The 26197-nt window shown below is 38.4% G+C and overlaps 1 protein-coding gene across 2 annotated transcripts in view; it reads left to right on the top strand.

The window, feature by feature from the left end:
- The window catches only part of PDE1B (phosphodiesterase 1B), a 1856783-nt gene that overhangs the window by 1391999 nt on the left and 438587 nt on the right, over window positions 1-26197 (top strand). For both annotated transcript variants that reach the window (XM_044083973.1, XM_044083974.1), the window contains exon 7: window positions 657-757. In XM_044083973.1, coding sequence (XP_043939908.1) covers window positions 657-757 — 101 coding nt within the window. The remainder of the gene's footprint in view (window positions 1-656; window positions 758-26197) is intronic.

The raw sequence follows: 26197 nt of genomic DNA, 5'->3' as shown, positions 1-26197 counted from the left end.
TGAGTCACAATGCCCCCACTCTCCTGTTCTTCATCCATCCTCAGCTGCTGGAGTTCCCTGTAAGTCAGACAAGTATGTGCCTGCATGTTACTTGAACAGAATCCATATTCTCATCACGTCATGATTTGCAGGATGTGTACTATATAGTGTCTAGGGGTCAACTTGCAAAATCATGGCCTAGGTATGCTTATACAGTTAGCATATGATTCCACAGTATGACATGGTACCAAGGAAGAGTTCCACAAGCATAGAAATATCTGGATAAAATGACCGTTTGTGAATGGTGGACGGGATGAACTTCTGGTATCCTTCAAGAAGAGCTTACTTGATCTGTGGATCAAGTAATACAGAACAAAAGTATCTATTGCTTTTCTTCCTAATGAGAGATTATGAGAACATTATTTTGCTGGTGAAATATAAATTATTTTATATAAAATAGAAACGATTAAGTTTTCAAAATTTATAAAAAATACAGAGGATTATAAGCAATGTTCTGGACATATTTGATTTCATTTGCCACTTCTAGTAAACGATATCTAACTTAACTGGGGAAAAAGCAGGGGAAACTTATGAATGTTCCTTCCAAAGGGGCTAATGGTTTATTGTAACTGTGATCACTTATTTCAATGTTTAATGTTTTTTTCTCTCCTTTGTAGCAATGGCTAACTGAACTGGAGATCCTTGCTGTCATCTTCGCTGCTGCAATCCATGACTATGAGCACACAGGCACTTCTAATAGCTTCCATATTCAGACCAAGTAAGCCTAAAACCCTTCTCTGCAGTGTTTGACTTCAACAACATGTACAATACAGAAGATGCATTATTTTAGGCTTTGCTTCCTTGAATGAGAAATGCAAAATAGAGAAGTTCATCAATGGATTAGTTCCACATAAACATCATAGCACAGTACACAGCTGTCAGTATGACAGTGCACTGGGTCACTCGGCTCTCCTGTCAACCCATTTCCTGTGCTCTAACACAGCAGATTTCTTTAGGCTATGCTTTGAATATCAAGGAGACAGTCTGGGCCACAGATGATGGCAGACAACTGTGGGGAATAAAAAAAAGAAACGTATAATGCAAGAGTAGTGAAAAGGTCATTTTGAATTAATTCTTCCAAAACTTTTAATCCAGTCAAAATTAATATAATCAATTAACTAGTTTTATTTGTCTGTTAGATTGACTATTTATATTTGATTTTGAGCTGAGCTTTCAGATATGATCCAGTTAGGAAGAGTTAGAATAACACAGATCCGTGCATTAACAAATTATTTGTACTGGAAATTCGGCAATGACATACTAGATGTTAAAAATCAGCAATAACTTTATTGAGATCTAGTTGACATGATCAAACAAAACACATCATCGAGATTTATTTATTTATTTACATTTGTTAACCGGCTAGTGTCCGACTAGCTTGAAAAAAAAGTTTTTAGCAGAGACCCGGGGAGAAAAGCTCCACAACAAAAAGAACATTATTAAGGTACAAGCAGTAAACTTAGTTTAATAAGTAGTACATTGCTAACAAAATATGTAAATGAGCTTAACAAAAATATTATAGCAAAATATAATAACAGAATACAATATAAACATGCATGCTTTGGCATACAGGAATACTATTTTTTTCTTTAACAATATATATGAGGTACATAAGTCACGTGGCTTTACAAGGTGAGTCACTTCTGAAAGACTAAAATTGGTCATGTAGCTTTACAAGTTATGTCATCTGAAGGAATAAAGATTAATAAAAATAAGACAGATAGTGGGATAGCCCTATGTGGGATGAGCGCTATTTGGGCTAATGTGTGAGATGAGTGGGAAAAAATAGGAAGAATATTATTTGGGAGCAATACAGGGCCATAGCCAATTATCATTTAAATAGTCTTTCAGGGTAGTTTTAAATGTGGACAGTTTGGGGGTTTTAGTTATCTGTTGAGGAAGGGTGTTCCAATCTTTGGCTATTTTATGGGAGTAGAGGGAGTCTCCATGATAGTTGTGAGACTGGGTTACTTTTAGCATTAGTTTGTTGGATGACCTGAGAAGTCAACAGTTTGTGTTTGGCTAGACTAGGTTTGATAGAGCTGGGCAGTTGGAAGGGTTGAATATGATTTTATAGGCAAGTGAAAGTTGTTTTAGTAATAATAGGTTGGAGAGTTCTAGTCAGTTGAGCTATCGGAGAGCGGTGCAGTGGTGAGTTCTGTGGGGTTGGTTGGTGACAAACTTAGCTATTCTGTTATAGCAGGAGTCTAGTTTATTTAGGTCAGTTTTTATAGGATAGTACAGACCTCAGAGTAGTATGGGAGGGTGGATAGCAAGTGGGATCTTGCAGTGGCCAGTATAGCTTGTTGTATAAGGTAAGGTTTAACCCTGTATAGAACACCTAGTTTAGAGTGGATTTTTTTTGATGGTCAGATAGATGTTTTTAGCAGATTTTAGTGAGTCATCTATGGTTACCCGTAGCAGCTTGGTCTGATTGGTGGGCTCAGTTTTTGTACTGTTGTTAGATAGTATGGATTGGGATTGGGTTCTGGGTTTTGGAAGATTTATTAGAGAAAATTATGAGCTTGATCTTACTTGGATTTAGAATGAGTTTTTGGCTGGTGAGGTACTTTTCAATGTCTTGGAATGATTGCATTTTGTGTTGGAGTTCTTGTGGGGAGTGGGCTGAGCAAGTAAGGGAGGAGTCATCTGTATATTGGATGATGGTGGCATGTTGGGTGGCAGTATATAGGTTGTTGGTAAATATTATGAAGAGGAGGGACCTAAGTATGGAGCCTTGTGGTATCCCCATAGTAACTTGTAATAGTGGGGAGAGGCTGTTTGCCCATTTAGTGGCAAAAGGATCAAACATTTGAAACATTGAATGTTCAGGATGTCGAATCAGAACTCAGTGAAGTATATTGGCTGGCAAACATCTTGGAATTAATGTGCTAAAACAGCATAAAATGTATGTAGGTTCTATAGATAATAATACTATCTGACTAGATGGCCAACCAATGTACTTTAATGAGTTCTGATTTGACCACCAGGACATTTGATGTTTCAACTGTTAGATCCTTTTGTCGCAATGATGTGTAGTTTGATGTAGTGGTCATTTGATCATGTCAGATAGATCCGTTTATTTAATGTCAGCATTGTATATGTAACAAAGACAGTGCTACAAAGAAATTCAGAAAAGATTAGCAGGAATAAATGTTATGGGCACTCTGATACCTCAGCAAGTATTTCAACAAAGAATGTGACTAGTTAACGAGGGTATCTTATGAATAATATATTTCTGCTACTGTAAATATTCAAATGAATGGGGCTGGGGAAGTAAACATATTTGTAGAACAAAAGACTGGTAAGGAATAGATGATTTTGAGGCACCACCAGTATGTACTAAATATAGTTTACCAATAAGATTAAGAATGGATCCAGGCAATCGAAGTCTCAGCAGTTTAAGGCTGTTTGTGAAAGACTGATGGAGAATGGAGCCATATGTGTGGTCACCAGGCACCAGCTTTAGTAAACAGCTTGTGGTCTGTCTCAAAGAAGCTGACATAGCAGAAAAGAAGTTGTAAAATGATATAGTAATTTGTGCAATCAGACTTGAAAGAGGTAATAAACACTTGTGATGACAATGGAGCAAAGTATTCTGAAGCCAAGTTATACGTCATTAAATCTGCAGTTGCATTTTGGACAGATGAAAAGCTGATAGATAGAAAAAGTGGTCACAATGCTGATCTTTAAAGATAAAAAAGAGTGAGAGAGATTTTGGAGTGAGTGTAATGTTTGTGAGGTGTGCAAGCTGAAGTGCTATACCAAACATCTAAAATGTAGCCTAAGACAAGAAGGGCCATTAGTACTGGATGTTATTACTTTAACACAAAAATTGGCAAATAGAATCCATGACAGATAATAAAAGCTACTATGTTTAGAAGAAAGAAATGAAAAGGATTAAAAGCAACAGAGGAAAGATTGTTTTAGATGAAGGGCTCTAATGTAAAAAAGTGTTAAATGGACACAAATCAGCCATTTTGACAATGGTGGTTTTGTTGATTACCATCTGGCTGATGAAGACAGACAAATGGTGCTTCAGTGAAATTTTGATTTAAAAAAATATTTCTTTCCTGAATTATGTATGTCTACAAGGTTTTGTGACCTTAGAGTTAGATAGTATAACTATGCTTGACAGAAAAGTACAGGGGCCTTGCTCAAAAACAAAGTTTAGTTTATGTTTCATCAAACCACTGTTGGTCAGTCAGTTTTTGCCCAATGGTCTTCAGCTTAATTAGTAATAAAATGGCTGATGTCATAGCTGGAACTGCAGTAAAATTAAGGTTAAAAACAACCATTCTTTCCTGTGATATTAAGATGCTATAAGCTGTTTGGATATTAAAACAGATTATATAAACTTGGAATAAGCTAAATGGAGGTTTTGTCTCACTAAGAAATGGCTTTCAGATTTTGTCTGTTGTTTTACTTGCTCGTTTTTCACCTTCACTGCAAAGAGAGCACTAAGCTGACATAACTTTCTTTCAGATATTTCATGAAACAGGGCATCATAAATTAAGCAGCATGGATAATATAAGGTATACTGTGAAGACAGTTATATAAATACATTGTGAAGACCACCTGCTTAAATGGATTGCATCTAACTGGAGTCCTGAAAAATATGAAACTAAGTGGACTTTATGTATTCTTCTTAGACGAGAAACCTTTTTTTTTCCACTGAAAGGTAGCATTTTAGCACAGATGTATCTCTCTTGATCCAATTACATTACATTACATAATGGGAGGACAGGACACAGTTTATATTTCTAGTCTTTCAGTTTAGGAACATCTAATATATGCTCCACCCAGGAGTTGCTCAATGCCTTCTAACTACCTCACTGCCTTCTTGAAGACCACTGTTAGTTCAAAATGTAACTGTCTGGGTGAAAAATACTTTTGCAGGTCCAGCTCATTATGAGTAGCCTCCAGCTACATTTGATGCTCTTCTTTCCACCTTAACCCTTGTGCTTCTGTCCACCCTTCCATTTTCTCTTGCAGAGTAATGTTCACCCACATCGCATCTTCTCTCACCTAGTGTCTAACTAAAACAAGCTCCTTTTTTGTGATCTGCAGATAGGTTCAGTCTGTTAGTTACTCCCCTCAACATATTAAATATGAATATGTTAAATGGAGAGGACTATAGAAATAAACCTTACTGCATTCTACTGGTCATTTTTCTCACTTTTAACAGCCTCTCCCTAATCATCACATGTTGAGTTCTTCCTTGCATCCATTCTCACACCCATTTTCTTCTCTACTAAAATCCCTTTTAGCTTCCTTAGTAGTCTTTGGTGTGGTAATGAATCAAAGGTCTTCATGAAGTTCAGGAAGACCACATCAGTTATCATTCTCTCATCCCATAGAACTGCAGACGTATGACTGACTGCTTCTCTTGGCTGTGAAGCTATGAAATTTTGAGTTTTCAGGCTAGATGTCCTTTATAAAATCCTCAGCTGTTATCTGAGAATCCTATCCCTTTTCCTGACACCACTCTCAGGCTAAGTGTTGTGCAGATGCCAGAACTGGCTCTGCTGCTTCCACTGAACATGGAGGCAACTGAAGTCATTTTCTAGTCATCCAGCACTCCACCAATGGCCAGATAAAAACATCTCAATGTGTCATTTGGTCTGAGTGCTTGTTAGTTATTTGAGCACTCTGAACAGTATCCTAGCTGAGATCTCTGCCTTGTCTTCCAGTAAACTGACTGATTCCTTTCCACTCTCTTTCACTCTGTTGGCCCATCTTTATAACTCTCACCTTCCTCTGCCATCTTCATCTCCAAACATGTTACCCCTTCATCTTGTTCTTTTTTGGAATATTGAGACAAAGAATTTTTTTCAGTAGTTCAGCAATATCCTTGTTGTTCCTAACTTCTCCTAGACTATTGATCAGTCTTGTAAAGTTTGCATTTTCATTCTTCATCTCCAAAACAAACTTAAAAAAATCCTTCCCTGTTTTAGCTCTTGGACTAGTTTTCCATCCAACCCACCTTTAGTCTCCCTCACTTGTTTGATCACACCTTTCATTAGCTTAATCTAAGGCTTCTTATCTTATCTTACTTATCTACTATGTCTTAACATCTGTTTTAATGTGTCCTTCATATCCCTGAGAACCATTTTGAACCTCCTCTTTAGTCACTTTGGTCTCCTCCTGAAAGCTTTACATTTCTCCATTTGGGCAAGAAGCTATGCCTGTTTTTCAGATAGCTATTTCTGAATCTTATCCACAAGTTGTTTGCCCCTTCCATTTCTCCTAATAGTCCTAGTTCCTTCTATATTTCCACTCATAGCTGCTTGAAGTCTTTTTTTCAGTAATTCAACATTGCTGTCTTTCCCTTGGGATGTCACTTCTCTGTTTAAGGTGACCCATACTGTGTAATGGTCTCTCTTGGCCAGTGGTGAATCTCATGTCCACATTATGAACTTTGCCTGATATGGTGAGAACTTAATCCAGAATGTCATTTCATCTGATGTCTTCTTGCACCAATGGAACAAGTTCTACCTGAATGAGAGTTCCTATCAGAAGATTCTCCCATTCTGTTCTAGATATAGTAATGAACCAGTCTGCAGCTGGAAGATTGAGATCCCTCATTCCCACCACCAACTTTTGCTACTCTGACTCCTGACCCAGTCCACCAAACAAGTGTCCTCTACTGATGCTCCAGGCAGTGGTAGGTGGTACCCAAACCAGCAGCAGCCTTCCTCATGCTCTGCCTCAGTGGTATAGCCTGTTTTTTTCTTTTTAAATAGTCTAAGGTCCCATAATGTTGCCCCCATCAGTGGTGCCCCACCCACCTGAAGTTATTCTTGCTGCTCTACTCCCAAATGATGACCCACCTCCAAGCCAGATTATGGTTACTAAATGCAAAATTAACTAACCTGTGGTTGTATACTAATTCATATCACAATGTTATCATGTAGTCTCCTGCCTGGGGTATTATAACACAGCTCCACTGAAGGAGGGTTAGGGCTAGGGGCAGTACATAGTAATAAGGTGGGGCAGGAGTGTGAAGCCCCCTGCACACCTTATTAATACATGCTAACCCTAACTCTAATCCTACCCCTACCCATAATCCTAACCCTACACCTTACTTAAAAAAAATACTCTTCTATTACACTACTGCTCTTCAGACAAACTATGCCCCGTGTTTTTTAGGGTGTTTTTTTTTTTTTAATTATTGTAAACTGTTTGCAAAAGTAGAGTGTTTGTCTTTTTCCATTCGGTTACTGTAGGTATTTTGAGTCAGATATTCTGATGTACCAATATTATGAACTATCAGTATTTTGGTGTCAACAGTGTGTGTCTGCAATTTCACGTCAGCATTTTTAAATATACTTTATATATCTATATAGCTATATATATGGGTCCCCTTCAGTAGATCGAACTTTTAAATGTTCGAAGACGATATGGCCGAGACTATAACATCAGACATTTAGAAGTCCGAACGGACTGAATGGAGATCACGTACAGTGCGGAACGGGAAGATTTCCCTTTTCCGCAATGTAGTGCGATGACAGAGTTGGTATATTTAAGTAAGGGGGTGTGGGGGGTGCAGGGGGGCATTTAATTTTGTTTTTTCTTTTTTTACTTCAATGTTCGAACTATTACAAGTGCGAACATATGGTCTCGGCCATATTTGCTTCGAACTTGTAATATGTTCGATCTACTGAAGTAGATCCATATATATACACACACACACACACACATGCACACACACACACACACACACACACACACACACACACACACACACACACACACGTGTTATGTCTAATAATCCTTCAAATTCTAATTTTTTGCAGGGGGACAAGCCTCCATGGTACCCCCCTTAATTAAATATACTAACTCCACTGTCATACAACCACATAGATAAGAGAATACATCACATACAGTGAATCACTACTGATGCACAAACTTGTGGCCAGGCAATAGCAAAGTAAAAATGGTGTATTAGACTAACATGCCTTGTAATTTCTAGCATCCTAAACCACACTGGCATTACTTCTCAGTAACCTACTAGACTTTTTATGAAATGTGATTAGACCAAATGTGCTTTAGACTAACTGTGTCTGCCATCAAATTTTTACATATTTTCTGTTTGGACTATATGAGCCTTAGATGAATTGCCACATATCTTATATAAAAGATATACAAGTCTTGTCACTTTAAAAAAAAAAAAGCTTTTCATCTAATCACAAAATCTGTAACAAAAAATCATCTAATACACATTCAAAGTAAACCACATTTAGTTGAATCACATTACATGTAAAATTTCATAAACAGCAAATACTTCAACAAAACTTAATTTTTGCAGGGAGTGCAAGCCCCTCTGCACTCCTATGTGATGGGCTTCACTGCCGTGCACCCTTACTTATATAGACTAACTCCATAGTCACACAAACCACAGAAAAAAAATCAGAAAACTCATTACAGCGTAAATCACTCACAGACACAAACCTGTAGAGACTGAGATGCAATAAAACAGTGGGCATTTAGCAGGGTACAAATGCTAATAATAATTTACACTGTAATTCCTATGATCCAAGAACACACCATAGGTTCATAGGTGTGAACTAGGCTAATTACCCTGGAGCCTTTACAAGCCTAGTCCATAGGATTACCCTGGCATAGTGCCACCCAACCTTGGTTCCAAGTGCCTCTGTTGAGTAAAGCCACAAAAGTGATCCCTGGGGTGAATTTTCTATTTCCCATCCACTAATCAAGATTTTTCTTGAAGAGGGCCAGTGAGATGCTCTACCTGACATGTATGGGAAGTCTGTTCCATAACATGGGCAGTCTCTGAGTTATGAACCTGTCCCTCCAGCATGTTCTGTTGATTGTGGTAATGAGGTTGAGGTCTCTGGAGCATGTGGTGCAAAGGGATTGGGATTTCTTTAGATGTAGCATTTCTAACAGAGCTGGGTCAGACATGGCTTTGTAAGTCAAGCAGACATCTCCTCTAAGTAGGCGATATGAGACAGAGAATAGTTGAAGGTTTTTGTAGTCTGTCCATATAGGACAAATGTTTAAGGCCTAGGATCCTCTTTGCAGGAACTTTTCCGGCCTCTCCAGTTGTTCCAGGTGTTTAGTGAGGTGCATGCCAAATGGGGCATTATACTCAATGATTGGCCTAATGAGGGAAGAGTAGAGGGAGACAATGACCTCTTTCTTCCTGGATACAAAACCCTTAGTAAAGAGATGTGCCACATAGAAGGACTTTCTGACCACAGTGGCAATGTGGTGGTCAAAAGAGAGGTTGCAGTCAACCTGTGTTCCCAGATCTCTTATAATGCCTTCTGTGTTCAGTGGACTACCATCGATGTGGTTATATGGGAACCAGGTTTTTCCCAAAGGGGATGACGACACACTTTTTGGCATTGAGCTTAAGGCCATGGTTCTGACACCAGTCATTGGTCTCAGTGAGGCCTTTCTGTAGGATATCAGCATCACTTGGGGAGTTAGTAATAGCTCCCAACTTGCAACTGTCTGCGAACTTTGTTAGCCAGAGTCTCTTCGTGTTGGCCTGGACTTCAGAGAAGTAGATACCAAACAGGAGAGGACCCAGGACTGAACCCTGTGGGAATCCACTTGTGACTGGTCGGCATTCTGATTTGGAGTCAGCTACTTTCACACTGTGGGTTCTACCTGTGAGCCAGTTTGCAACCCACCTAGTGATATAGGGGTTGATGCCTATCTTAGTGAATTTTTCTATGATTCATGAGTGGGGAATGGTATCAAAGGCCTTGGCCAGATCAAGGTAGGCTGTATGAACCACCTTGCCTTCATCCACAGCTCTGGTGACTGACTCAGAGAAGTTGACCAAGTTGAGCAGGCATGATCCACCCTTCACAAAACCAAACTGTGTGGGATCCAGAGTTTGGAGATTCCTTATATTAGGTCCATGATGATGATGATGCATTCCATAGCTTTGTATATCAGACTCACCAGGCTAATGGGATGATAGTTCCCAGGGTCTGTAGTCATTCCTCCTTTGTGGAGAGGGATGACTGTAGCAGTGTGCCATTCATTAGAGACAAAGCCTGAGATGAGACTGTGATTGAACAGGCACACAGGTGAGGTGCCAGTTCACTCTGTAGTTCATACAGAACTCAGCCAGGGATATTGTCAAGTCCCATAGAAGCTGTATCCTTGGCCTTGGACAGTGCTGTTTTAACCTGTGCAGCAGTAGTACTGGGTGCCTGGCAATCTACTGATATTGTGACTGGTCCCTTGGGGAGGAGGGATAAAGTTGGCACTGAATCTGTCAGACAGTATATTGGCAATATCTGTTGGCTCAGTATAGGAGGTACCATTGTGCAGTAGCTCAGAGCAAATCTGGGTATTGCCATGGAGATTCTTTATATAACTATAGAAGGCCTTGTAGTTGTCTTTACTACCTGCTGCAATTCTATTTTCATAGCTAGCTTTAGAGGATTTGACGAGGGATCTCAACTTTTTGTTGAGGCTGATAAGGGAGTTTTTCAGGTCTTGGGACTTCACCTTATTCCACACCAGTTTCCTCCTTCTGTTGTAGAGTTCTTTTATCGCAAGGGACCACCATATTGGCTTCCTTTTTTTGGAGGAGAGCGTCTTGGTTCTGTTGAATATGGCAAGATTAATGCATTTCTGTATGTGTTCGTAAAGTGCATTGGTGTATAATTTGGCGGTCATGCAACTATTGTCCATTTGCATGGGTGCTGTGAAGTTAGCCACCTCTGTTTTTAGGAGCCCAATGTTAGCTTTGGAGAAGTTTTTCATGGTGGTTACCTTTGCGGGGGGGGGGGGTGGATGTGGATTTCCAAGGTGATTAGTTTGTGGTCAGATCTAACCAGGGAGGGGTTGACTACTGGTGTAGAGCAACGGTCGTCCATGTTAGTAATGACCAGGTCAAGGGTGTTGCTACTTCTAGTAGGGGTAAGAACGAGCTGGTCCAGGGCATTGGAATTAATAAATTCCAGGAAATGTTGGGCAAGTGTATTGGTACATGAGTAGTTTTCCCAATTAATGGAGGTGTAGTTGAAGTCGCCCAATATGAGAGTGTTGGGTTGGACCTTAATATTCTCCAGGGTACTTAGGAACATGGAGTGTGAGTCTTTGGACATGTTTGGGGACCTATAGCAGGCTACGACCTAAATTGCTATCTTACCCAATGCTAGCTGCACCTGAAGTATCTTAGATGCATTATGCTGGACTACTAGTCTGGAGGTGTGTGCATCCTTTTTGAATATGGAAACCCCATCGTCTTTGGGGCTTCGGTCCAAGATCTGGGGGCCGAAAGGTGTGGAATGAGTTATAGCCTGGTAGTGCAGGGATGCTTTCTGCTGCCTTGAACCAGGTCTCTGTTACGGAACAAATGTCGATGTTCTCCATTTTAAGGAGTGCTTCAAGTGAGCGCATTTTGAGATTTAGACTTCGAGCATTGAGTAGCATGATCCTCGGATTGCATTTGTTTGTAGATGTTACAGTTGTAATTTGGTCTTTGTAGCACTGCCTAAAAAAGCCACTATAGGGGTGGCAAGAGCCTTGGCAGTATCTGGAAGCCAAGGGGTGACAGATGCAGGCCATCTCTAGCAAAGCATCGAGATCTGTCAGTCATGTCATCCTAGGCAGACAGATACTTTATCCCCTTAGAATGACACCAGAAACTTAGCCAGTTGTTGAAATCAATAATTTTCTGCTTGTACTGTGGTATCATTCTGGGTGATGGTAGGATGCTGCTCAGGGCTAGGGTCATAACTACCTGGGCTACATAATCCGAGAGCTACTCCATGTCTCTCTTCATGTAGTCCAGGGAGATACGTGTCAGGTCATTCACACCCACATGTACAATGACAGAGTCATATTTGTGCCTCTTGTTGAGGGACCTGAGTGCGTGCATTATGTGGCGGATCCTGGTGCCTGACAGGCAGCTGACTGTTACTTTCAGCAGTGATTTCCTATCACATTACATATTTTTCTGTCAGGTGTGATTCAGTCGTTTTGTTTTTGATAAAATGTGTTTTAAATCAACTGTGACACTGTTTTTTTAGATGAAATGTGTTGTTAAATGATTAAACCTCATGTACCTATATATATATATATATATATATATATATATATATATATATATATATATATATATATATATTTGTTGTTGTGTCTTTTGACTTTTCCCGGTTAGTTGCCACAGTCCACTAATTATTGGCAGTAGATTTTTGTGCGCGAGTTGCCGCCCTGACGCACAGCTTTCAACGAAGGTACGCCCATTCACACATGTCTCCACACAGAAGACGCTCTAGCTGAGAATCGAACAGGACAATGTCTTACTGTGAGGCAACAACGCTACCGTATATACGTCTCTGTGTGTGTGTGTGTGTGTGTGTGTGTGTGTGTGTGTGTGTGTGTGTGTGTGTGTGTGTGTGTGTGTGTATGTATTTCTTTAGATCACCAATGAACTTTGGTCAACAGTAAATATGTTGAACAAGTTCATTGGTGATTCCTATCATCTAAAAAAAAACTTATGTGATTGCAAATGTAAACAAATGTGTTACATTTGTGATTACTTAAAATAACCATAAACTTCACTTTTATGTGGGGGGCCCACATCCACCATACCCTGGGTGTGGCCTTCATCCATTTTTTACCACAGTGAATGGTGGCAACCCTAAGATACACATATATTTACATATTATGTATTTTGGATAGAGATATATGCATAATATATCTTTAAGGGGTTACATTTCTTACTTTTCTCACTTAGCCAGTGTGACTGATTATATGAGAATGAGCAATTGTAAGAAAATTAAATCTCAAACCAAGCATTTTATTGTTCTTATTGTAAGCTGTACATCAGTTTTATTTCTTGAACTGAGAATGGACAACATGAAGTACATTACTGCAAGAAACTGTGGTATATTTCAAAGCATAAAAGGAACAAGGGAAATATGTGTATCTAATGAGGTTTGACTGACAGACATTGCAGAAGTAATAACCTTACATTATAGCATGACTCTTCCCTGAATACAGAATGAGCACACAGTCCTAGATAACTAATAAAATAACCCAGAGCCATACCTGGGGCTGGGCAAAGGGAGTAGCTGCCCTTGGGAGTAAGTTGTCAGGGCGCAGTCATATATCTCAACTTGGTTGTTCACAAATTAGGGGCAAAACAAAGAAAAATGGTGGGGAGGGGTGCAAAGGTCCAAAATCAGGGGCAATTTTTAAAATATTACTGCCCTCACTTAAAAAATTAATAGAACAACAGGTTTTACATATTCATGCATTTTCTGAGCAATAAGAACTACAATGCATCTCTAATGCTTGGCATTATTAACTGACTGCATTCCTTTGTGACTTAGCAGAAAATCAAAACATTTTGCAAAATTCTGGACAGCTGATTGCAATGAATGCAGTATGAGCATTGCCACCATTCATTCGGTATTAGCATTGCAGCCATTCATTTAGTGTTAGAATTGCTGGCATGCATATAGTATCAGCATTGCCACCATTCATTTTGTATTGGCATTGCAGCCATTCATTTTGTATTGGCATTGCAGCCATTCATTTTCACTCATTTAATATTACAGTGAGCACTGAATGAAGAATTTAAGGGCTTTAATAAGCCAACTGCATTTGCATTTAAAGTAATTCACAGACTCTTCATAAACACAACTGCAGCCAATAAAAAAAAGACTTGTCTGGGACATTCTCCTCACCCTTCACCCCGTACATATATTATCTGACTTGTAGCTCTGTAACTGTCATATGCTTTTATTTAGCTGCTGTTCTCCCCATCTAGTATCTAAATAAACTAGGTCACCAATCAGTCTCCCTCCTCTAACCAGCAAACTGTTAATGAAAATGAAAGAGTTATGGGAAGGTCCTACTGTCTTTGACAGCAGTTTTGTAAAGGACATAAAGACTTGTTAATTACAGATCCGAGTCAGTGTTTAGGAAGTGTTTTATTGATTTTAGCACACTATTAGTCTGAATAGCAACAAGTAGTACTAGACAACATTCCTATTTAGAGAGAGAGATGGATTGTCTTGTTTCAAAAAAAAGAAAGAAAGAAATATAAGAAGACTATATAATTTTTTACCTTGTGTGTACTTTGCTACCCTCCTCGCTGACTATATGTAACTTATGGTGTACACAGCACACGCTTGCTGAGTCTCTATTCTACCTAAACTTTGACTCCAAGTGTACAGCAACATCACCATTCCCATTCTGCCCTGTTTGATACAAAGCCTATCCCACTTAAACCCCAAAGCATCCTGACTGTCTAAGGTACAGTTAACATTTTGGTATCCATGTTAAACCATACAAATATGTTACAAACATGCATCTTACTAAATAATCCAGATAGTGTTTACATTGAGTCATATTAAGAAGCTCATGTTAAATGAACAAAGTTTTTTTTGTTTTGTTTTGTTTTTTAAAGTACATGAGCAACACAGCAGACCAGAAATAAGCTGTCGGTGTGGCCTGTTTAGATTTCACCAAGGCATTTTATACAGTACCACATAAAAGGTTAAAAGTTCAGAATCATTAACTTCTACTAACTATACATTTTACTTTTCATTTGTATATACATTTTTACCACTTTTTAACATTTAAAAGTGTTTTATGGTGACTCCCATATAAATTGATTGAAAATCACAGTTTTAGGTGTATTCTCACATTGGAGTCATTTGTTATATCTTTTAAATTGCCATTTATGTGGTTAAATATTTATTCAACTTGATTGGTGAATTCATTGAATACATACTGTGTGATATGTGTTTGGTTTTAGCTCTGATGAAGTCTCTGTAATAACAGGATGAAAGCACTAAGTTCAAAGTTTTATTAACATTTTTGAAAGTTCTTCAGGCAGCTGTGTCTTGTTTATTGTTGTATAATTTGGTTGGAGTATTTTGTTTTTGGTTAAACACAGCTAAAGCTACAGAAAATGTACTTAAATTGAAGAATGAACAGATTACAGAGATATAGGTAGCTGACTGGTTGCAGAAGGATTATTACATGATATAAAAAGATATCTTACTAAAACTGAGATTTCTGAGGAATAACTGAGTAGCAGACAGAAGGAAACATTTAGAACATATTTAGGATACAGACACGTAGAAAGACATAAAGATATGAGGTAAAGTAAACCAAAACTAAGATATAAATATACTATAATGTCAATGCATATGCTGTCTAAAGGTGAGAACAGACAACATAAAAGATCAGTTTTATATTGTTATACTAGTAAATTGCCATGCAATATTATCAATGAGGTCTGAACCGGCTAGGCTAGGTGGGAGCTGAGAAGACATTATCATAGTGAAAAAAGTGACATTTTTTTTGTGTAATGTCTTGTAGTACTGCTGCCTGATGTTTTCATAGTTAAGCCTTGGGTGGATCATTTTTCCATATGCCATCCTTATGGGGTGACCATTAAAAGGAGACTTCACACTGTAGAAGGTAGATTATCTCAGTTTAGGCATCATGCAATGTGCAACTCATTTGTCAGTGTCTGGTATTGGGTATAAGCATGGTCACAGTGCACTCTGAATCATAGGATTACTGCAGACCAGCAGTAAGCTACGAAGACTGTACCATCTTTATACATGTTAATACAAGTTAAGAAACACATGATAAGATTGAATATTTAGAAATATGGAAAAGTGTAAAATACCTAAGAATGAATGACAGAAAACTGGATAAGCACAACACTTTAGTCAGTTTTGTTGTATCTTCTCAGAGTATTGCCAGTAATATCATTGTGGAAGCTTCTAGCAGTTTACAGTCTAGACAGGATAACAATCTGGCTGAATTTAACAAAAGAGTAAGTCATAATTATTGCAGCAGTCAGGAGTTTTTTTTCTAAATGTTTCAAAGCTTATCAACTTCAGGAGGGTACAGCAAAGATGTTCCCGTGACAAGGGATGTTCTGGAAATGTATTCTACATGCTCATTTTTATAGGTTCATAGGTAAATACAAGGCTAGCTGCCCTTGTGGGTCATTTTAAGTCTAGTGAGTTCCCCTTTTTGTGCTCAAAATAACATCCCTTTTGGTACAGATTGGACTTACCCATCCCATAGTCAATAATCATATATTACCCCTAATGAGAATAACTGGGATCATACCATACATAATTTGAGGGGACCCATGCATGAGATATAGAATTAAAGAGCTGCATCTGTCCATTAGTAGTACAGGAGGCAGTCCTGGGGTAAATTTTCTATTTCCCATCCATAGAGCTAAGTTGTGCTTAAATATGGACAGGAATGAACTTAGTTTTATTTGGATGGGGAGTCTGTTCCACAGCAGCAGTATCCTCTGTGAGATATACCAGTCCCTCAGAATCATTCTATTGATGTTGCAGAAGAGATTTAGATCCATAAGCCAAGTATTTCTGATGCCATTTGATTTCCTGATGTGCAATAAATACATCAGTAATGGGTCGTAGGTTGCCTTGCATGCTAGGCACAGGTCGCCTCTTAGCAAGTCTGTAGGATGCCAAGTGTAGTGACAGGGTTTTGAGTCTGTCCATATTGTACATGTTGTTTAAGCTCTGTATCCTTTTAGTAAGGCATTTCTGTGGGCATTCCAATTGTTGCATGTGTCTGGACCGATACATACCAAAAAGGGTATTATATTCAATGATTGGCCTAATGAGGGCTGAGTGATATTTCACATTGACATCCCTAGATCTAGACACAAACCCTTTATTTATAAGCTGGGCAATATAGAAGGGCTTTCTTGCAGCAATAGACACGTGTTAATTAAAAGTTAGATTACTGTCCACAAAAGTTCCCAAATCCAAAACAATGGGGTCAGCTCTTAGGGGGCATATTGTCAATGTTGTAATTCCCTGAGGTAGATGACTTCTCAAGGAATACAATAATGTATTTTTGGCATTTAGCTTCAGTCCATGATTTTGGCACCAGTTATTTATCTAGGACCAACATTCCTGCAGGATGGCTAAGTCATTTGGGGCATCGGTGACTGCTCCTAGCTTGCAGTCATCTGCAAACTTAGACAGCCAGAGCCCTTTGGTATTGGCTTTTAATTCAGAAAAGTAGATGACAAACAGGAAATGTCCCAGCACAGAACCCTAGGGGACTGCACTGGTGACTGGTCTCTTTGTGATCGGAACTTCCCCTGTTTTGATTATCTGTGTCCTATCTGTGAGCCAGTTGGCATTCCAGTGTGTGACATAGGGGTTTATTCTCAGTTTATTTAGCTTTTTTTTACTATGCCGTAGTGGGGAATGGAGTTAAAATCTTTGGTCAGGTTGAGGTATGAGGTGTGTACCATTTTGCCTTCATCCATTACTTTGGTGACCTTTTCAAAAATTCCACCAGCCTAAGAAACATGACCCGCCCTTGATGAATCCAAATGGAGACTAGCCCAATCTTTGGAGGTTCCCTTTATCCTGATTGATTAATTCCATGATAAATCTTCACACTGGTTTGCATATATGTCTGGTCCAACTTATGGATCTATAATTGCCTCAGTCTGTAGAAGGACCTCTCCTATGCAGTGGAATGACTGCAGCTATTCTCTATTTACTTGTTACAAAATCTGTATGGAGGCTGAGACTGGACAGTGTTGTTAGAGGTGTAGCTGAAGTTTGCTTCATTCTATTAAAGATGCATCCTGGGAAATTGTCAGGATCCATTGATGCAGTATTTTTAGCTGTTGATAGCACTTTTAGGATGTGGTGGTCTTGCGTCATAGCAAGAAGTGAGCCAGTTTCAGGTATATCTTGAGGGATAGACAGACAGAAGGGAGAGGCAGGTAAAGTTAGAGCTAAATTTATCGGCCATTAGGTTTGCTATATCTACAGCCTCAATGAAGGTAACATTATGCACAATCAGCTCAACACATTGCTGCATTGTGCTTTTGAGATTATGAACATAACTAAAAAAAGGCCTTGTGGTTGTCTTTGGCTTGGGTAGCTATTTTAACCTCAAACTTGGTTTTGGTGGATTTAATTAAGCTCCTGAGTTTTTGTTTATTTCAGTGTCAATTACTCTAGCATAATGGGAATTACCAAAATTGCCACGGTGATGGTGCTGCGGTAGCATTGTCGCCTCACAGTAAGACGCTGTCCAGTTCGATTCTCAGCTAGAGAGTCTTCTGCATGGAGACATGCGTGAATGGGCGTACCTTCGTTGAAGGTTGTGCTTCAGGGCTGGTAATTCGGCACATAAAAATCAACTACCAATCATTAGCGGACCGGAGTTCTGCTGTGGCGACCCCTAACCAGGAAAAGCCGAAAGACACAACAAACAACTACTTTTGGTCACAATTATTTTCCTTTTATTATAAAGCTTGTTGATGTTATGGTTCCACCATGTGTGTTTATTTCTGGGGTTTCCCTGCACTTGTTTCTATGAGGTACAGCTGTTTACATGCTGATGTGGTGGTGTACATTTCTGCATATTCAGTGGAGTTAACTGGGTTTGGTGGGGATTTGAAACTTGCCAGTGTATCACTTAGGAGTAGGCAATCTATTTTAAACAATTTCTAATAGTACCTTGGGTGGATATATTTTTGTGATTTTATTTATTTATTTATTTATTTATTTATTTATATATATATATATATATATATATATATATATATATATATATATATATATATATATGCATGTTAGGATTGGGGATGTTACTGAAATGATGAAGGGAAATTATGGTGGGATGAAATTTACAGAAACTCATAAATGAAAGAAAAAGAAAAAGAAGGATGTCAGATCCAAGCAAAAAGACAGTTGGACATGGAATAAGTTACTTATTTGTTTAGTTATTTATTCATTAAGTAAGTGGTAGATGAACTAGAGCACTACTACTGAAATAAAAAAATAACTAGAAACTATAGTGGAGTACTTTGCTAAACTGCACCAGACTGATAAACAGTATCCTAAATCTGTCAAAAAATACAATAGAGCTATTAGCAACTGAAGCACAACATGGCCATCATCACAATTGAAATGTATACCAGTGTGACATCCCTATGGTGGGCCAGTAATCAAGGAGCCTGATTTCTCACCACTGACACTGGAGAGGGGCATTCACTTGGAATGCAAAAGGATATACTCCATATTTCCAGATGCGGCCCTCTCTGCATCAAGCACAATTTCCCTTTAGAGCACCCAGGGAACACAAAGGTCTGCAAGCTGGTTCCTCCGTATTTGTCTCCCTCCAGCTCCCTAGTAAGACTCCCCAGTGGTACATCTGTTGGGTTAGGCCCTCGGCCGAGTGTCCAAGCCAAGTCCTCCAGGACCATCTCTGTGAAATGAGTGCTTCATTCCCTGCACCAAGCAGCTGACATACATACTGTCTGAGATTTGAGTTGCATAAACACACACACACACACACACACACACACACACACCTGCGAAGGGCTGGCACAGATTCACCTGCTGTGTCCCCTTATCACTGCCACCAGAACCCCTGCCAGCTACTTTAAGGCTCTTACAAGGGTACCCAGTTATACTGAGTGAAATTAATATTAATACAAATGGTAACACTGACCAAACAGCCAGGCTTTCAGGATTGCCCAGAGTTATCACCAAATAAATATGTGCAAATACTCTCAAAACTTAAACATTCTTCTAAAAGGACTAGGCACAATGAGACGTTTAAATATATTTAATAATAAATAATAAAAGAACATGAAATACTAAATATCTATTTACTGTAAACACCAGAGCTTCAGTCGCAGGAAATATTAAAAATAACACGGAACGTTTCACACAGTTATAGAAAAACAGTATTTAGCTAGTCTCACAATCTATTCCTGATTGACTAAAAGAATTACTGTTCCTACTTACTGAATAGAGGAAGGCAAGATGGGTGAGTGGTCCTTGTTGTCAGATCCAAGAGAGAATGCTTCTGAGACTTCAGTCTCCTCTAATATTAAAACATTATTTCTGTACAGGAATGACATCACATACATCTGGTCATCTGACTCTGTTTTCCGTACTATCCACCATCACTAGAAGCTGCCAGGGTTTGCACCTATGTGCTACAATACACACAGATAGAGCATTGCTCAGATGTGGTGGAGCTGCTGGAAGTCATAAAAACCATAAAACCATTTCACTCTTCCTACAGGAGCTGCAACCTATCCTCTAGCACAGACATTGTATCTCCCTTCAAAACTGTGGGATAACATCTTTATGGCTTAACCCATAAAGTAATTTAATTTCAAGAATATTTTGCAGTCAGGTGGATTAAGATTAACCTGTTCACTTCCAGTATATGCTGTTACAATGTATGCATTTAAACAGTTACAATAATGCATGCAAATCTCTTTTCATTCCAGAAAGGCTCACTGTTGATATATTTTAACACAAGCAAACCCCACAAATATATTTCAGCACAAGCATCTGTGCAAATCAGTCTGATATACAAATGACATATAATTATTTATAAAATTCCAGCTAGCTGTGCTGGCATATGTTACAAATCCACTGGCCTATTTCTCCTGGCATGGCTGGCAGTACCTCCTATACTCACAAGCACAAACAAGAATTTATGTAACATTCTTTTGTTTCAAGAATTAGCCACTGAAAGGAAAAGCTATTTCTTAAGCAAAATTAAGATATAAATAATTTTCAATTTCCTTTGAATTGAATCCCATATTTATTGTACCAGAGCACTGTGGTGAGAAGAAAAATATGTCATACTTGGGCTTAGTGAATATATCATGGTAAAGCCCTAGTCCCAAATCAAATAGCCAAACTAGGGAACTCTGTACCCCACACCCTCTAAAACACACCTGAATCTACCAGTTTCAAACAACTACTATTTGAATATCTATCCAAGAACTGGCATTGCTCCTGCGCCAAACTTGACTGACAAGATATTTATAACTCTCTCAACACACTGTCCACTACTTATCTCATTTTCTCCCTCTCCTCTGTGTTTATTACTCCAAAAAAAAAATATATATATATATATATATATATATATATATATATATATATATATATATATATATATAAAGGAAATCTAATTTGTTCATAACTATTACTTAATATGTACACAGTACTAATTTTATTTTTCTCACAGTGATCTTCACTGAAATGCTTGTGTGATTTTTTTTGAACCTGTATCTACTAGAAAACTGTACAGAATACTACTTTGTATAGCCTAACTAAATGATGTATATTCTCCAACTTGCTGTATGTATACTATTGCACTAATTATTGTATTTTGCTCATATTTCTGTGGAGCCTTTCTCCCCGGGCCTCCGCTGAAAATGGGCTACTGGCCCAGTCGGACTTTCCTGGTAAACAAATGTGTTAGATTACGGATTTCCATTTTAAAATAGTTATTGGACATTAGACAGGCTAAAGTGTAAAATAAATTGTGTTTCATTTATGCATAAGAGACAGTTAAGCAGAAAGGAAAATAACCTTGCTGGCCAAGCATAAAAAGACAGTTTATTAAAAAGCAAAGATAAGCATAAAGTGTGCAGACAGAATGTTCTTTTCTCAAGGGAAAGATCAGCTACAGAATGTTCCTTAATGAAGCACAGACAAAGCCTGAGACCAAGGTTAGAAAAAGTAAATAAAGGAAATTTACGAGACTAAAAGCAATATAATATGCTGTGTTCAGGATAGCAGGGCAGTTAAGGTTAGTAAGTTTGTTCGACCTGTTACTTCGGAGAAGATGACAAACACTTGAGCCTGAGTATAGAAAACAGGTCATTTAGAGACTGTGTCAGTTTACGTTGTTCAGGACAATCAGAATAATGTGGAGCAGCATTACTTGTTTATCAGTACTGTTAATGGAGACAGTATTCGGATATTGTTTACATCTAATAAAACCTTATTAAATGAACTATAGTGTTTGGAGAATTCATTCTTAATGCACAAGACTTGGTCCATAAGGGCGAGACTTACATATATTCAGCACAAGCTTGGGTAATTAAGACTTTCATTTCTCAGTCTCGTTGTATACAGTGCTTCCAGCTAATTACGGTATAGTACAGTATTTTCAAATCCGCAGTGGTGCAGCAGTAGCGTTGTTGCCTCACAGCAAGAGGTTCTCCCTTTCGATTCTCGGCTGGAATGCGGGAGTGCCTTCTGTGTGTAGTCTGCATGTCCTCCCCGCAGTTGGGTGGGCGTTCGAAAGACATGCGAAATGGGCGTGCCTTCGTTGAAGGTTGAACGTCGAGCTGGCACCTCGGCGTTCGTGAAAATCTACTGCCAATCATTAGCAGACCGGAGTTCCGCTGTGACGACCCCTAACCAGGAAAAGCCGAAAGACAATGACAACAGCAGTATTTTCAAATCTTACAAAATTTAAATAAATATGCGCGCACACACACGCACACACACACACAAACAAACATATATATATGTATATATACACACACACACATGTATGCCTGTATTTATGGGTGTATGTTCTGTCATATCAAAAAGGCAAATTATTGAACTCAAACTGATAGTGCAACCTATTGAAAACTAAACAAAACTAAATAAACATCATTTTTGTGTGTAGAGAGACAAGCGCACCTGCCCCCACCACAACATGCTAATTGTGTACTAACTCCGAGATCACACAACAGTGGGGAAAAGGTAAGTTTCCTGATCCCAATTGTAATGCACTCTTATACATTTAAAAATGCCAACTTGAGTGATCATCTGATTTTTGATAACACAAGACCGCTTTATTTCCTTTGATAAAAAGAATGTTGGACCAAATGAACATCAACTCTCTCTCTCAATATATATATATATATATATATATATATATATATATATATATATATATATATATATATATTAATAATTGCTGATATGAGATATGATTCTTAAAGGACATTTCCACACACCTTTAGAAAGAATGACAATGAGAGGGACAGCTATATTCAAGATACCCAGCCACATAAAGAAGTCAGTTATTTACAGTCAAGCACTTGAGAATCACCACATTTGTTCTAGTGGGCCAGAAAGAGAGACACAGTTGGCAGAGCTGAATGACACCATTCTTGCTCAATGTCACTCTGCCAGGGAGTTTGACAGAGCTTTAGACAGAGCAAAACAGCTACCACAAGAACAACTACTTAAGTATAAAGAGAGGGACCACTGTAAAAGACTTCCACTGATGACACCATATCATTCAGAACTTAAAAAAAAATGTAAAAATTCTTAAGTGACCTCCAACCAATGTTCAGTGAGGATGTCAAGTTGAGAGACATTTTTTCAAGCAATCTCACCGCTGTGATTTAAGCAACATCCAAAGCTAAAGAATCTTTTATAAAGCTAAAGGTAGCGTAACAAATTTAATAAGTTACAAAGCACATGCCAAGGCTGGTGCCATTTGATATGAATGAATGAATGGACAAAAGAAAATGTGCAACATTTCCAAGCATATTGAACAGATTAAATGATACCAGAGGGGTGTTCAATGAGCAGAGACCCAAACAACAGATAATGGAAAAATGAGGGTTATGAAGGCTATGATTAATCTAGCACAAACAAGGAAACAAAAGGATAGTGTTTTAAAAAGAAGGCTAAGATGTTTAACAATAGGCCATTCAGAAAAATGTAAGGTAAAAACATATTGAGAAATATGAACTAAAGAGTTTAATAAGTAAATAATGCTATATAAATGTGAAATGTTTGCTGCAGGAAGAGTCATTTAAAAAGAGTCAGAGGTTAATGTAGTAAATGGACCAATGGTGTAAACAGAAGCCAGAGGGGCTGGTAAGTAGTAAGAATAAATATATATTCCATGATGCAGAGAGAAAGAACAGTAACTGTGACCAAGGCGACCCAGGTTTGATTAGCAGACCTAATATATGTAGAGTGAGCTGGTGGGGAAAGAATATAACATCACTTTGCCAGCTCACCATCATATCATAGAAAAAGAAGGTTATTCTTTACTCAAACTATGCCCGTAGTGAAGTGCAAGGACTCCTGTCTAGAGCAAAGGTTAATAAATGCATTGCTGGATTATCTACAGATAGTAATCCACACTGATGCCATTACATGCCGAGCATTGGGCAGGACTACAGGTAGAGCAAAAACAAAAAGCTTCTCACTGCTGTCAGGATGGTAGGCTAGCCTTATTGCCTCTTCACCCTCTTCCCAAATCTTTCATAAGCAGGTTCCTGCAAGAAAATTCCTCAACTATGGGTCCTGGCGCAGGATGCAAGCCAGTTTAGTACCAGGGAAGTGGCTGTAAACAAACTGAGGAGGGGATGTGGGACAAAGCAAAAATGCAGACAGCAATGGATGCTACCCAAAATATTATTCGTAAAAATCATTCTGCTTGCCTAGTTTATCTTATAGACTTAACACGCGGTATTTCAAATTTGTCTCATACATTTGTTTTATAAAGAATATTATTAATATTCGTATTTGGTACTGTGGTGGTGGTGCTGCAGTAGCGTTGTCGCCTCATAGTTAGACGTTGCACGTTCGATTCTCAGTTAGAGCGTCTTCTGTGTGTCGACATGCGTGAATAGGCGTTCCTTCGTTGAAGGTTGTGCGTTAGGCCCGGCAAGCCAGCACGTAAAAATCTACTGCCAATCATTAGCGGACCGGAGTTCCGCTGTGGCGACCCCTAACCGGGAAAAGCCGAAAGACTAACAATTATTAATATTCTTATTTGACGGCTCTTATTGGTGGCTCAGTCTTTGTCAATCCTGTTCACTGTTTTTTTTTTTTACCAAATTACTACATTCAGCTTCATATGGGTCTTTCTACATATGAAACGTGCATTTATCATGAAAAATTGGTTCAGACTGCTTCATTTAATGTGCTGGTATTCCTAATTTGTATTATGGCACACAGCCAGATCCAGTCAAGTGTGTATCTCATTTCAGAAGTGAACATTTTACAAGTATTAGGCCTTTATGCTTATGTGGCATTACTAATGTACCTTATCATTCTGAACATTTTCTTCTGAGTATTTTACTCTGTATTTATTTCTGCCTTGCAAAAATCGAACACTGACTTGTTAAGGAGATTCATCTATTACAACTGTCCATCATCATGTGCAAAATTTTCTTCTAGCAGTCATTCAAGTGTAATACCACATCACTTGCATTGATCTTACAGTTTCCTTTCTGGATTTTTCCATCTGTGTTTTTCTGTCATCCTAATGGAGTCCATCACTCTACAATGTACTCCAGATGGAGTGTGACTGATGACTCATGGGATGGTGCAGTCATCTTTTTTTTTAATTCATAAGCATATTTTATTACACAGTTCAGTCTTTTAAATGTGCTTCGTCTTACGATGTACGGATCTCTTCTAGACAGGTATTATTTTTGCCCAACAGCATAGTAGCTTTCTTTATTTAAAACAAAAAAATAAGATAAAGTTCAGTATACGCAGACATTAAAGAAAAGACAAATAGATCCTAAGCACTTTTGCAAAATGTATTGTTTACCAGGTTGGGGGATGGCATAATGGTTAAGATGTTTCCTCACAGACATAAGGTATGGGATTTAATTCTCACTTTGGGAAAATTGGCTCGGCTGAAAATATCTAACAACAGCAGGTAGTATAGTACTTACTTGTGACCTATACCTTTGATATTGCACAGTATATGTTGTCATTTGTTTTATTTCCTATTTATTTTTATTTTTAACTTCTAGTCCATGCTAATAATGATTTTCCCAGAAATGTGAATCATAAGCTGAAGTGTTATCTAATCTCAGACCCAGTTGAAAAACAGTTTCAGAACACACTGCACTTGGTAGATAACCTGGTACCTGCACCCATTCTAATTATTCTTGATTCCAGTATCCCAGTGTAACAGGAAAAATATACCCCGATAGCAATATTTTAATTCCTACACTACCCCTACACATGCATGATCTACTCATGTACCCACACACACACACACACACACACACACACACACACACACACACACACACACCAAGTAAACATTGTTAAAGAAATGAACCTATATCTGCAAACTATACAACATATTGATATCATATCTTTGTCACCTTTCAATATGTTGGGACCATAATTTTCAATGCAGACTTTCCCTAAACAAAAATATGTATACTTATTTACACACACACACACACACACACACACACACACACACACACACACACACACGCACAGGCACACACACATACACACACACACACACACACACACACACACACACACACACACACACACGCACACACACACACCAGGTGGAT

This window comes from Protopterus annectens, chromosome 9.part0 (genome assembly GCF_019279795.1).
Source record: "Protopterus annectens isolate FY-2018-M chromosome 9.part0, PAN1.0, whole genome shotgun sequence".
Lineage (NCBI taxonomy): Eukaryota > Metazoa > Chordata > Ceratodontiformes > Protopteridae > Protopterus > Protopterus annectens.
Note: the sequence above shows the minus strand (reverse complement) of the source record. Positions and strands in the feature narration are given on the sequence as shown.